At 44.6% G+C, this 13,796-nt stretch overlaps 1 protein-coding gene across 1 annotated transcript in view; it reads left to right on the forward strand.

The window, feature by feature from the left end:
* rbbp8l (retinoblastoma binding protein 8-like) overlaps nucleotides 1-13,796 on the forward strand; it is a 121,722-nt gene that overhangs the window by 82,794 nt on the left and 25,132 nt on the right. The window contains exon 14 of the mRNA XM_078236715.1: nucleotides 8,740-8,869. Within this exon, the coding sequence (XP_078092841.1) occupies nucleotides 8,740-8,869 (130 nt within the window). The remainder of the gene's footprint in view (nucleotides 1-8,739; nucleotides 8,870-13,796) is intronic.

Raw genomic sequence — 13,796 nt, forward strand, 5'->3', positions numbered from 1 at the left:
CTTAATTGGGTGTCAATCGAAGTATTGAAACTCAGTAAAGTTATAATATTGGGCTCACAGAGCACATTCACCAGAATGATACCAGTGCTTGTAGGGTTAAATTATCAGGACAAGTTGCATGAACTTTGTTTGCATTGTGTTAAGAACTTGAGATCACCTGAGGGGTGATCTAATTGATGTATTTAAAAAAGGAATTTGAAAGAGTAGATACAGACTATATTTACTCTGGTGTGGAATTCAGAATGAGGAAGTATGATCTAGTGCTTTATCTGGATGCGTTTACACATAACCAGATGTACATAGTTCATTCCCAGCAATGGCTTCTTTCTTGAGTACCCCAGAAACCTTTCTTTCACCCCCTCCTCTTCATGATCTATATACTGCCCCTCAGCCAGGGGTTATCCAGCCCCGCCTGCGGCTGGGATTTACCACTGCCGTAAAAAGGTCAATGGACTTTGGGCTGGCTCTTCAAGTGTTTCCGTTCCCACCCGCAATGGGTCCTGCCCAGAAAATCCTGGCCATTGTCTACAGATTCGGGTTCAGTTTTCATGAGTGAACTGATCTTAACGAGCTCCATCTATTCATTATCACTTATTATGCCTCTGTGCTCTTAAACTGCTTGTCTGACATCAAGCATCGGATGAGTGACAAACGAATCACAAAAAAACAAAGCTACCTTCTTCCTCCTTCACCATCAACCCCACCCCTTTGTCTCTGATTCACTGGTTACTCTTGTACTTGCGTGTTTATATTTAGTCTCAGTAGATGCAATAAGCACTGTGGGGCGAAGCTAGCACCACAATCTTCCAGCGCTCTTTGGTTTCGCACGTTATCTCACCGGCTCACCACGCGAAGCGAGCGGTGTGGCAAGCTGGTAAGATCACGCCCCGTGTTAGCAGCACAGTGGTTAGCACTGCTGGCCTCACAGCGCCAGGGACCGGGATTCAATTTGCAGCTTGAGTCACTGTCCGTGCGGAGTCTGCACGTTCCCTCCATGTCCCTGCATGGGTTTCCTCCGGGTGCTCTGGTTTCCTCCCACACTCCGCTGGTTAGGTGCATTGGCCGTGCTAAATTCTCCCTCAGTGTAACTGAAAAGGCACTGGAGTGTGGCGACTGGGGGATTTTCACAGTAACTTCAGTACAGTGTTAATGTAAGCCCACTTGTGACACTAATAAATAAAATTAAACTTAAAAAAGAAATGATGTCACAGGTCGTTAGTGCAGGAAACTGCCAGAGTGTTCCTGCACTGTAAGTGCTTCTTGGTGAATCAAGAGTGCTCTGGATTTGGTTGAAAACAGGGAGTTTCAAGTGGCAAGTTTGTAAGTAGAATTTAGACTTAATTTCAGGGCTAATTTCAAGATAAATTAGTTCTTTAATCTAGTAACTAAAAGTTGCTCTTTTTGATTGGTGTAGTTTAGTTTCGTTTGTGAAACTAGAGTCAGCTAACTCACTATTAAAGCTGGTTAGCTGAACAACTGGTTTAATCCAATTTCAAAAGCATTGTTACTGGAGCCTATAAAAAGGGAAGCAATCTCAGTGCTGCTTTCTGCACTGTGGGTGCTCTGGAGTTGGGTGAAGCCAGGAAGAAGGTAAGTTGAAAGATTGAGTGCAGAGCTCAGTCTGGGCAGTAGCAATGTGGGGCAGAGCTTCATAAACACCGAGAAAGAGCAAGGGAACTGTTTTGTCTCAAAGAGCAATGGATCAGATCCTGAGTGGACTGAGCGAAGTCTGATGCTATCTGGAAGAGACAAAGCCAAGTCACTGGAAGAGACAAAGGAGAACATCTTTGGAATTTGGATTCCACTCTTCAGTGATTGGAAGATTATGGATTGAGAGTCCGCAAGGACAAGTGTGAGTTCTTCCAATCCTTTCGTTGAGTATTTGGAACATGTGTTTGATGTCATGGGGCTTCACAAGTCAACTTTGAAAGTCAAGGCTATCACAGAGGCGCCTGCACCTCAGAATATTAACCAGTTGCAATCCTTCCTAGGATTATTGAACTACTATGGAAGATTTGTTGCAAATTTGGCAAACATTGCACAAAACGTTGTGCTAAAACAAGGAGTGGAATTGGAGGGATCAACGCAATAACATTTCTGTGCAAGCCAAGGAGGCATTGCTCAAATCTGATGTCTCCACACATTTCAATCCTACTTTACCTAAACAGTTGGTGTGTGACGCAACTCCTTATGGTGTTGGGTGAAGAAAGAACCAATTCGAATTTTGCATCTTGAATATTGAGCAAAGCTGAAAGTAACTACGCACAAGTCAAAAGGAAAGCTTATGAGGTTATCTTTGGACCAAAGAGATTCCACCAACTCTTGTACGGAAGGAAGTTCACACTGTTGATGGACCATCATCCATTAATGGCAATTTCTGGACCACAGACAGGAATTCCGTCACTGGCAGTGAATAGAATGCAGAGATGGGCATTGCTTTTGTCTACACATACCGATACCATCACATGTCGACAATCATGTCTTCGTTGTAATGTAGCTGGACTTCCATGATTACCACTAGAAAGTAGTTTATCAAACTACTCGAGCAGAAGTATCTTCTACTTTGAACAGGTGCACCTGTCACTTCAGGACAAGCGAAGAAGTACACTCAGAGTGATCCGATACTTCCCGACATAATAGACATGGTACAACGAGGCAAGACCTCAGAACTGAAACCTGACTTGTAACTGTACTAAAGAGAAAGCTGAAATCTGTTCTTCATGTGTGAAGGTACGAAACCTGCCACCATTGGCACTGCTGCATCCTTGGGAATAGCCAGAAGAAGCTTGGCAATAGACGTGCATGGACTTCGCAGGACCTTTTGAAGAACGTCTGTCCTTTATAATGATCGCTGCTAAAGTGGCCAGAAGTTGCCTTAATGAAGTCAACTTCATCAGAAAAGATAATTGAGAAGCTAGAAAAAGTTTTTAGTAGGATTGGATTCCCTGAGCAATTGGTAAGCGACAATGGATCTCAAATTGTCTCCCAAGAATTCAAAAGTTTCTTGAAGGACAATTGTATTCAACATATTAGGTGTGCACTTTACTATCCTGCTATGAATGGACCAGCAGAGTGTTTCATTCAAACCATGAAGCGCACAATGAGAGCAACCAGGGAACAGGTCTGCTGATCAAATGCCTTAATCAATTCCGACTAATGAATAGGAATACCACTCATTCAACAACCAAAATCTCTTCTGCATTATTAATGTTTCAACATTTGACTTGTTGAAACCTTCGAAAACAAAAAAAACTTTCAACAGAAACAGCAAGGACAGATAGAACGGTGGGAAAATACAGCAAAATATTGTGTCTTCCACCAAAGACAATGAATGTTGGCCAGGAATTACTCCACGGGAGAGAAATGGGTTCCTGCCACAATCCTTGCACAAACTGGACCTGTCTCGTATAGCGTCCAAACCCGAGATGATGTCATCTGGAGGAGGCATGCGGACCAGCTATCATCAGGGAGAACCGATCCACCAGAAATGGAACCTGCTGAAAATCCCAATTCAGCCTTAAGTGCTGACTTGGACCTTCCAGAAACACTGAAGACCAAGCACAGAGTCAACCTCTAGTTCCCGTCAACACCGGTCAAAACAACCGCTGGTGATGTTCGTACAAAGACAAAAATGCCAACAATTACAACCCAATGCAAAGAAGAAGGCAGCAGAGGTTCACCGTCAACCGTTCCGAGTGTGACGACCTCCAAACTGTCTGACTTAGAATTATAGAATTCATACAGTGCAGAAAGAAGCCATTCATTTATTGATTTTGTTGCTTGATTATTGTTCATGTTACACTAGGGACGTCCAATTTAAGGGGGGAGGAAATGTTATGTATTTACATTGAGTCTTAGTAGCTGCAGTAAGCTCTGTGTATTAATATAGGCATATTGTCCCCCAGAAGTGACAAGGTCACTAGCGTGGGAAACTGCCTGAGTAAAAAAGCCTCCAGTGAACACACCTTGTAAATAAAGCTCTGTTAGCTTTTAATCCTCTGTCATTCCTAGTGTCAATGCCACCATACACAGCAGCAGTAAATTGGATTTGATGAATCTTGGTATTCATATTTTTCTTAAGTTGCCCTCCAGTGAAGCTACTGAGTACAGAATTCTTGCCAGCCTCTGAATGGCTGTCAGCACATGATGGGTGGGATTTCAGCCTCTGGGTGCTTAATCCTGACAGAAGGTTGAATGATAAATGGTTGATTAAGACCATATGAAATAAGTACAGGAGTGGGCCATTCAGCCCTTTGAGCATGCTCTGCCATTTAATAAGATCATGGCTGATCTAGTACTCACTAAGTCCACTTTCCTGTCTCTTCTCCATAACCTTTAATTCCCCTACTGATTAAAAACCTATCAATCTCAGCCTTGAAAATGTTCAAGGACTCAGCCTCCACAGCTTCCTGGGGTGAAGAATTCCAAAGATTTACCACTGTTTGAGAGAAGAAATTCTTCCTCCGATCTGTCTTAAATGAGTGCCCCCTTATTCTGCGACTATGCCCTTTGGTCGTACATTCTCCCATGAGTGGAAACATCCTCCCAGCATTTACCCTGTCATGGTGCAGCATGGTGGCGCAGTGGTTAGCACTGCTGCCTCATAGCTCCAGGGACCCGGGTTCGATTCCCGGCTTCGGTCACTGTCTGTGTGGAGTTTGCATGTTCTCCCCGTGTCTGCATGGGTTTCCTCCGGGTGCTCTGGTTTCCTCCCACAGTCCAAAGATGTGCGGGTTAGGTACATTGGCCATGCTCAATTGCCCCTTAGTGTTCTGGGATGCATAGGTTAGAGGGATTAGCGGGGTAAATATGTGGGGTTACGGGGATAGGGCCTAGGTGGGATTGTTGTCGGTGCAGACTCAATGGGCCGAATGGCCTCCTTCTGCACTGTAGGGTTTCTAACCCTCTAAGAATCTTGTGTTTCAATCATATCACCTCTCGTTCTTATGAACTCCAAGGAGTATAGACCCAACCTGTTTAATCTTTCCTCATATGGCAGCCCCTCCAAACCTGGGATCATCCTAGTAAACCTCTTCTGTACTGCCTCCAATAATAATAATGTATCTTTCCTTAAATAAAGGGACCAAAACTGTATTCTAATTGTGGCCTCGCTCCTATTTTGTACAGTTGCAGCACCACCTCTTTACTTTTATTCTCAAGCCCCCTTGAAATAAAAGCCACCATTCCATTTGCCTTCCCAGTTACCATCCGCTAGCTTTCTGAGTTTCATGAACAAGGACCCCAAGTCCTTTTGTGGCATCGCTTTCTGCAGTCTCTCTCCATTTAAATAATCATTCTTCCAAAATTAACACTCCCACATTTTCCCACATTGAATTCCATCTGCCAGTTTTCTGCCCATTCACTTGGCACATGATGTGGCAGACTTTCCCTAAAGGAGGTGACGTTCATCTCTCGCCAGCTCTCCAGAGCCGGCAGCACAAGATTCTGTCCTCTGCCCGTCAACCCCACCCTCATTGATGTACATTGTGCTTTGTTCAATCATTCATGTGCGCTCTTCCGGAAGGCAGGTACTTGGCTCATTGTCTGCTGATGATTCATCCTGAATTGTTTTTCTTGGCAATTCTTTTTGTCTGCGTTGACTTGCCAGTGCCTTCCACTCTCAGAGGGGGAGCGGGAGGTCCCAAGTCTACCTTCGTCAAGATTGAGAATCAAACTCGCACTGTTGGAGTTCTTCCGAGTCACACGGTAGCCATCTAGCGAACCGAGGTGAGGTGAGAGTGATTGTCCTTGATATCAAGGCTGCATTTGACTGAGTGTGGCATCAAGGAGCCTTAGCAAAACTGGAGTCAATGGAGTAATTCTCCATTGATTGGACACATACCTGACTCAAATGAAGATGATTGTGGTTGTTGGAGCTCAGTCATCTCAGCTCCAGAACATCACTACAGAGGTTCCTCAGGGGTGTGTCCTAGGCCCAACCATCCTCAACTGCTTCGTCAATGACCTGATGTTCAGCACCATTCATGACCCCTCAGATAGTGAAGCAGTCCATGTCCAAATGCAAGAAGACCTGAACAATATCCAGGCTAAGGCTGACAAGTAACATTCACGCCACACAAATGTCTGGTAATGACCATCTTTAACAATGAAAAATCTAACTATCAGCCCTTGACATCCAATGGCATTATCATCACCAAATCCCCCACTATCAACATCTTGGGGGTTACCATTGACGTATGAGGAGTGTTTGAGGACTCTGGGTCTGTACTCAATGGAGTTTAGAAGAATAAGGGGGGATCTCTTTGCAACTTACAGAACACTGAAAGGCCTGGATAGAGTGGATGTGGAGAAGATGACTAGGCTCCGAGGGCACAGCCTCAGAGTAAAGAGACAACCCTTTAGAACCCAAATGAGAGAGAATATCGTTAGCTAGAGGATGGTGAATCTGTGGAATTGATTGCCACAGTGTGCTATTAGAATCATAGAATCCCGACAGTGAAGAAAAAGGCCATTCGGCCCATCAAGCCTGCACCGGCAACAATCCCACCCAGTCCCTATCCCCGTAACCCCACATATTTACCCTGCTAATCTCCCTAACCTACACATTTTGGGACACTAAGGGGCAATTTAGCATGGCCAATCAACCGAACCCGCACATCTTCGGACTGTGGGAGGAAACCCAAGCAGACCAGGGGAGAATGTGCAAACTCCACACAGACAGTGACCCAAGGCCGGAATTGAACCCGGGTCCCTGGCGCTGTGAGGCAGCAGTGCTAACCGCTGTGCCACCGTGCCACCCCCATTATTGTTATAATGTAACCAGCGATAACATGCTATGAGGGTCAGCTGACTTGGTGGACAACATAACCAATGGGACAGTATGGTGGTGGTCAGTTGACCAGCTGACCCGGTATAAATAGAAAGCAGATGGGGATTGTGGGGAGCATTTGTGGCCCCAGGGTGTGGCTCTATTGGTGTGATGAAGTTTCTTTATTAAACCTTTTATTTGATTTACTTTGTGAAGTTAGTTCTTATAATGTTGCAACTGGAGTATCCTTACTGCTGGATAAACACAGAAGGCTGTGAAAGCCAAGTCATTGAGTGGATTTAAGAAGAGATAGAAAGGCTCTTGATTGGTAAGGGGATCATAGATTACAGGGGAAAGGCGGGAGAATGGGGTTGAGAAACATATCAGCCATGATCGAATGGCAGAGCAGACTCGATGGGGCAAATGCCCTAATTCTGTTTCTATATCCCATATGGTCTTAGAAACTCAACTGGATTAGCTATATAAATACTGTGGCTACAAGAGCAGGTCAGAGGCTAGGAAGCTTGTGGTGAGTAACTCACCTCCTGACTCCCCAAAGACCTGTCCAAAATCTACAAGGCACAAGTCAGAGGAGGTGATGAAATACTCTCCGCTTGCCTGGATGAGTGCAGCTCCAACAATATTCAAGAAACTTGACACCATCCTGGACAAGGCAATCCCTTCCACAAAACATTCACTCCCTCCATCTGTACCCTTTGTTATAAAAAAGAATAGATGCAGCAATGCTTGGATTATAAAATAGCAGATAATGCAGAATATGCAACTATATATACTTTCTTATTTGTGAGTATTTCTGAAAAAGAGACATGTCAAAGATTTTTGTCTTGCACTCATCAGGATACTTCATACTGAACAACATATACATTTTATATATATTAAATTACACTATTATACAATTGTACCTAACATTATACGCAAATATATAATTAAATGTAAAGTTAATTTTTTTTTTTTAACCAGAAGTATCATTGCATAATACAATTCACATTCTAAATTACACAATCTCACTATTCTTGGCAGTGTGGTGACTAGGGGATTTTCACAGTAACTTCACTGCAGTGTTAATGTACGCCTACTTGTGACACCAATAAATAAATATTCCTTTCTCTGACGCAATATGATCATTATTGATAGTTACTTCTGTGATTTGTATCACTCACTGATGTTGCTGATAAGCTAAAAATATTTTGGATCCAAGGTAACAGCGCATGTAAAACAACTTGACAGGTTTCCACTGTCAGTTCTCCTGCTTGCAAATTCGGGGTCGCAATTATGTAGCTGCAAGTGGCTTTAGGGAGGCAACCTGATTCCTGTCCTCTGATATTCCCTATGCAGAAAAGAGGGATAAAAGTTTAAATAACAACAATTCAATAATAACTGTCGGGACAACACATTCGGAATAAGATCAGCCAAAATCAAAACTGTGTACAGTTTTGGTCTCCTTACTTGAGAAAGGATATACTGGCACAGGAGAGGATGCAGAGAAGATTCACTAGGTTGATTCCAGAGTTGAGAGGGTTGACATATGAGGAGAGACTGAGTAGACAGGGACTATACTCATTGGAATTCAGAAGAATGAGGGGAGATCTTATAGAAACATATAAGATTATGAAGGGACTAGATAAGATAGAAGCACGGAGGTTGTTTCCATTGGCAGAACTAGGGGGCATGGCCTCAAAATAAGGGGGAGCAGATTTAGGACTGATTTGAGGAGGAACTTCTTCAAAGGGTCGTGAATCAGTGGAATTCCCTGACCAGTGAAGCAGTTGAGGCTACCTCATGGAATGTTTTTAAGGCAAGGATAGATACATTTTTGAACAGTAAAGGAATCAAGGGTTATGGTGAGCGGGCGGGTAAGTGGAGCGGAGTCCACAAAAAAATCAGCCAAGATCTTATTCTTATGTAGCACCAAACTAACTGTCGACGTGTAATTGTCTGTTTACTTGTAGCTGCATACAAGACGGGAAGAAGAATCAAGCGATGCAAACCAATACCGTCAGCCCCCACACATGCCGCACAATGCAGTCCAGGAGTTCCAGAAAACAAAACAACCAGTCTTCCAGAGTTAGTTCCAGGAAGGTAAGAGTTCACTTCTAATTTTTCTAAATACCCATAAACATACTTGATTTCATGCTGTCACCATGTACAAACAAGATTAATACAAAACTATATTACATTGTTACAGTTCAACTAGGTTTTGTGTTAATGCGTTGGTATAAAGGATCACTTGGATGCAGCACATGTGCAGTCCATCACCCGTGCCACAAGCCACTCAATTTTTACCCTTAAACTCAACCAGCAACCTGTTTCATGGGCAGGATGTAAAATGAGTGACCGGCTGGTCAAAGGACAATTTGAACCACCAGAACTTTCACACCAACATTTGCAAGCTCATGTTCCAGGGAACACAGTCAACACACTTGATTCGTGTTGCAATGGTCAAAAGGAGAACTGGGGTTGGGAAAGGCAAAACAAGGACCTCTTGCCCAGATGACCACATGGCTGCCATCAGTGGCTGCTTGTATTTCAGGAAATTCAACAGGATAGTAACATTGGCCGGAATTTTCCCATATCGCCCGCTACGGAAATTGGAGCAGGCGAGGGTCGGATCATGGAAAGGTCCATTGATCTCGGGTGGGGTTTTGTGACCAGCGAGGTCCATTGTGTCACATTTCTGGCCCTATTTAGTGGAAAGGAGGTGAAAGAGCTGGCCATGTTGACGGGTGCAACAGTCAGTCATCTGTTTGACACTGAGAAGGTTGACTGATACCGTGCTTAATCCTGCAGAGAATCCATTGAATCATCTGGGAGGATGCAAATGCTACAGGGTACACTTAGATGCTTTGACAGTCCCAGAGCTCTGTGGAGGTTCTGTATCATAGAACATAGAACAGTACAGCACAGAACAGGCCCTTCGGCCCACGATGTTGTGCCGACCTTCATCTGAAACCAAGATCAAGCTATCCCACTCCCTACCATCCTGGTGTGCTCCATGTGCCTATCCAATAACCGCTTAAATGTTCCTAAAGTGTCTGACTCCACTATCACTGCAGGCAGTCCATTCCACACCCCAACCACTCTCTGCGTGAAGAACCTACCTCTGATATCCTTCCTATATCTCCCACCATGAACCCTATAGTTATGCCCCCTTGTAATAGCTCCATCCACCCGAGGAAATAGTCTTTGAACGTTCACTCGATCTATCCCCTTCATCATTTTATAAACCTCTATTAAGTCTCCCCTCAATCTCCTCCGCTCCAGAGAGAACAGCCCCAGCTCCCTCAACCTTTCCTCATAAGACCGACACTCCAAACCAGGCAGCATCCTGGTAAATCTCCTCTGCACTCTTTCCAGCGCTTCCACATCCTTCTTATAGTGAGGTGACCAGAACTGCACGCAATATTCCAAATGCGGTCTCACCAAGGTCCTGTACAGTTGCAGCATAACCCCACGGCTCTTAAACTCCAACCCCCTGTTAATAAAAGCTAACACACTATATGCCTTCTTCACAGCTCTATCCACTTGAGTGGCAACCTTTAGAGATCTGTGGATATGGACCCCAAGATCTCTCTGTTCCTCCACAGTCTTCAGAACCCTACCTTTGACCCTGTAATCCACATTTAAATTAGTCCTACCAAAATGAATACCTCACATTTATCAGGGTTAAACTCCATTTGCCATTTTTCAGCCCAGCTTTGCATCCTATCTATGTCTCTTTGCAGCCTACAACACCCCTCCACCTCATCCACTACTCCACCAATCTTGGTGTCATCAGCAAATTTACTGATCCACCCTTCAGCCCCCTCCTCTAAGTCATTAATAAAAATCACAAAGAGCAGAGGACCAAGCACCGATCCCTGCGGCACTCCGCTAGCAACCTGCCTCCAGTCCGAAAATTTTCCATCCACCACCACCCTCTGTCTTCGATCAGATAGCCAGAACACTTCATAAGTACCCTGTTTCGTAAATGTTTTTGCTATCCATTTGGAATACTGGAAATGTTTATAATCAATCAACAAGGCACATTCAAGGTTCTCTTCCTCAGGCACATTCACCCTCAGCTGACGAGGAGTGTTGCTCCTCTGTGCAAAGGTTTGCCATGTTGCATTTGCCACGTTGCAGTGCACCACGTACTATAAATATCTCTGAAACCCTGGGTGGTACTTGCTGCAGGTTCTCGCCAGACTTGTCAAGGCAACAGAAGTGCATTTTCAACATGCCCATAGTCTTTTCGATGATGGCACTGGTGGAGGTGTAGGCTTTGTTGTGGCACTCTTCTGTTGCACAGGAGACAATTGCCTCTCTGGTGTCATCAACCAGATCGAGAAGAGGAACCCCTGTCACCCAGGATCCAGCCGTCAATCCGAGAAGAGGCTTCAAAAAGCTTAGGAAGCTGTGAGCTTCCCAAGATATATGAGTCACGATAACTTCCTGAAAAACAAGCTCATGTTTCTTCGCCTGTAGTTGCAGACTAGTTGGATGTTTAGAGACTGGAATCCTTTGCAGTTCACATATGTCGCTGGCTGTTCCAAAGCAGCTCTATTGATAACATGAATGCAGTCAGTTACCCCTTGCACTGTGGGAAAACAAGCTGGACATTGTTAATAGCTTTACATATCTCAGCTCCACAATCACCAAATAGAACATAGAACATTACAGTGCAGTACAGGCCCTTCGGCCCTCGATGTTGCGCCGACCACTGGAGCCAATCTAAAGCCCCTCTAATCTACACTATTCCAATATCATCCATATGTTTATCCAATAACCATTTGAATGCTCTTAATGTTGATGAGTCCACTACTGCTGCAGGCAGGGCATTCCACGCCCTTACTACTCTCTGAGTAAAGAACCTACCTCTAACATCTGTCCTATATCTCTCACCCCTCAATTTAAAGCTATGTCCCCTCGTGCTAGCCAACACCATTCAAGGAAAAAGGCTCTCACTATCCACCCTATCTAATCCTCTGATCATCTTGTATGCCTCTATTAAGTCACCTCTTAACCTTCTCTCTAACGAAAACAACCTCAAGCCCCTCAGCCTTTCCTCATACGATTTTCCCACCATACCAGGCAACATCCTGGTAAATCTCCTCTGCACCCTTTCCAACACTTCCACATCTTTCCTATAATACAGCGACCAGAACTGTACGCAATACTCCAAATGCGGCCGCACCAGAGTTTTGTACAGTTGCAGCATGACCTCCTGGCTCCGAAACTCAATCCCTCTACCAATAAAAGCTAACACACCGTATGCCTTCTTAACAACCCTATCAACCTGGGTGCCAACTTTCAGGGATCTATGCACATGGACACCCAGATCCCTCTGTTCATCCACACTACCAAATATCTTACCATTAGCCCAGTACTCTGTATTCCTGTTACTCCTTCCAAAGTGAATCACCTCACACTTTTCCGCATTAAACTCCATTTGCCACCTCTCAGCCCAGCTCTGCAGCTTATCTATGTCCCTCTGTAACCTGCCACTTCCCTCCGCACTGTCTACAACTCCACCGACTTTAGTGTCATCCGCAAATTTACTAATCCATCCTTCCACGCCCTCATCCAGGTCATTAATAAAAATGACAAACAGCAGTGGCCCCAAAACAGATCCTTGCGGTACACCACTAGTAACTGAACTCCAGGCTGAATATTTCCCATCAACCACCACCCTTTGTTTTCTTACAGCTAGCCAATTTCGGATCCAAACCACTAAATCACCCTCAATCCCATGTGTCCGTATTTTCTGCAAAAGCTTACCATGGGGAACCTTATCAAAAATATCTGTTACTTCATGCTGAAATTAACACACACGTATCGCAAATGCCATGTTCATTGATTGGATGATGGCCATATCCCCAAAGACCTTCCCGGCTGGATTTTACAGGAGTTATGGGGAAAATGCAGGAGAATGGGAATGAGAAAATTATCAGCCATGATTGAATGGTGGAGCAGACTCGATGGGCCGAGTGGCCTATGTCTTATGATCTTATGGTCTTACAACCTCACCCACCCCACCCACCCATGGTCACATTTGAAGACAAGTGGACTTGTAAAATACAGCTCATAACCTTTCCATTGCCTACCTGCCAGCCCCTGATCTGTCTCCCATTTTATGGTAGGCAGTGGAGATGTCAGGCAGCCTCCCCAACTTTGGGCCTATTGAGGCTCTTAGGTGACCATTTAAATTAATGGCCATTGAAATGCCTCATTCCAACCCTGCTGTTATATTACTCATGACAGGGGGAGGCCCATGCTAGGTGGGTAACCCAGCAGCATTTGCTGCACAGGCTAGTATCAAGCAGAGGGGAAAAACCCATATCTGTGCTGGCCTCCAAAGCAGCAATTTATGTACTGCCTCTCCCCTGCCCTCTCCCCACATCCCTGCACATTCCTTTTCATATATTTAGAAAATGTAGAAAAATTTACAGTAGAAGTGAGGCCACTCTGCCCGTCACATCAGCACCAACTGAAAAACAAGCCACCCACCCAGTCTAATCCAATTTTCCTGCATTCAGTCCATAGCCCTGGAGGTTATAGGGCTTTCACTGCACATCTGGACACCTTTTAAATGAGTTGAGAGTTTCTGCCTCTGCTACCCTTTCAGGCAGCGAGTTCCAGGCTCCCAGAACCCTCTGGGTCAAAGAGTCATAGAATCATAGAAATTTACAGCATGGAAACAGGCCCTTCAGCTCAACTTGTCCATGCTGCCCCTTTTTTTAACCACTAAGCTAATCCCAATTGCCCGTTTGGCCCATATCCCTCTCTACCCATCTTATCCATGTAAATGTATCCACTTTTTAGAAGACAAAATTGTACCCGCCTCTACTACTACCTCTGGTAGCTTGTTCCAGACAGTCACCACCCTCTGTGTGAAAAAGTTGCCCCTCTGGATCCTTTTGTATCTCTCATCTGAAACCTATGCCCTCTAGTTTTAGTCCCCCCTACTTTTGGGAAAAGATGTTGACTATCTAGCTGATCTATGCCCCTCATTATTTTATAGACCTCT

This window comes from Mustelus asterias, chromosome 20 (assembly GCF_964213995.1).
Source record: "Mustelus asterias chromosome 20, sMusAst1.hap1.1, whole genome shotgun sequence".
Classification (NCBI taxonomy): domain Eukaryota; kingdom Metazoa; phylum Chordata; class Chondrichthyes; order Carcharhiniformes; family Triakidae; genus Mustelus; species Mustelus asterias.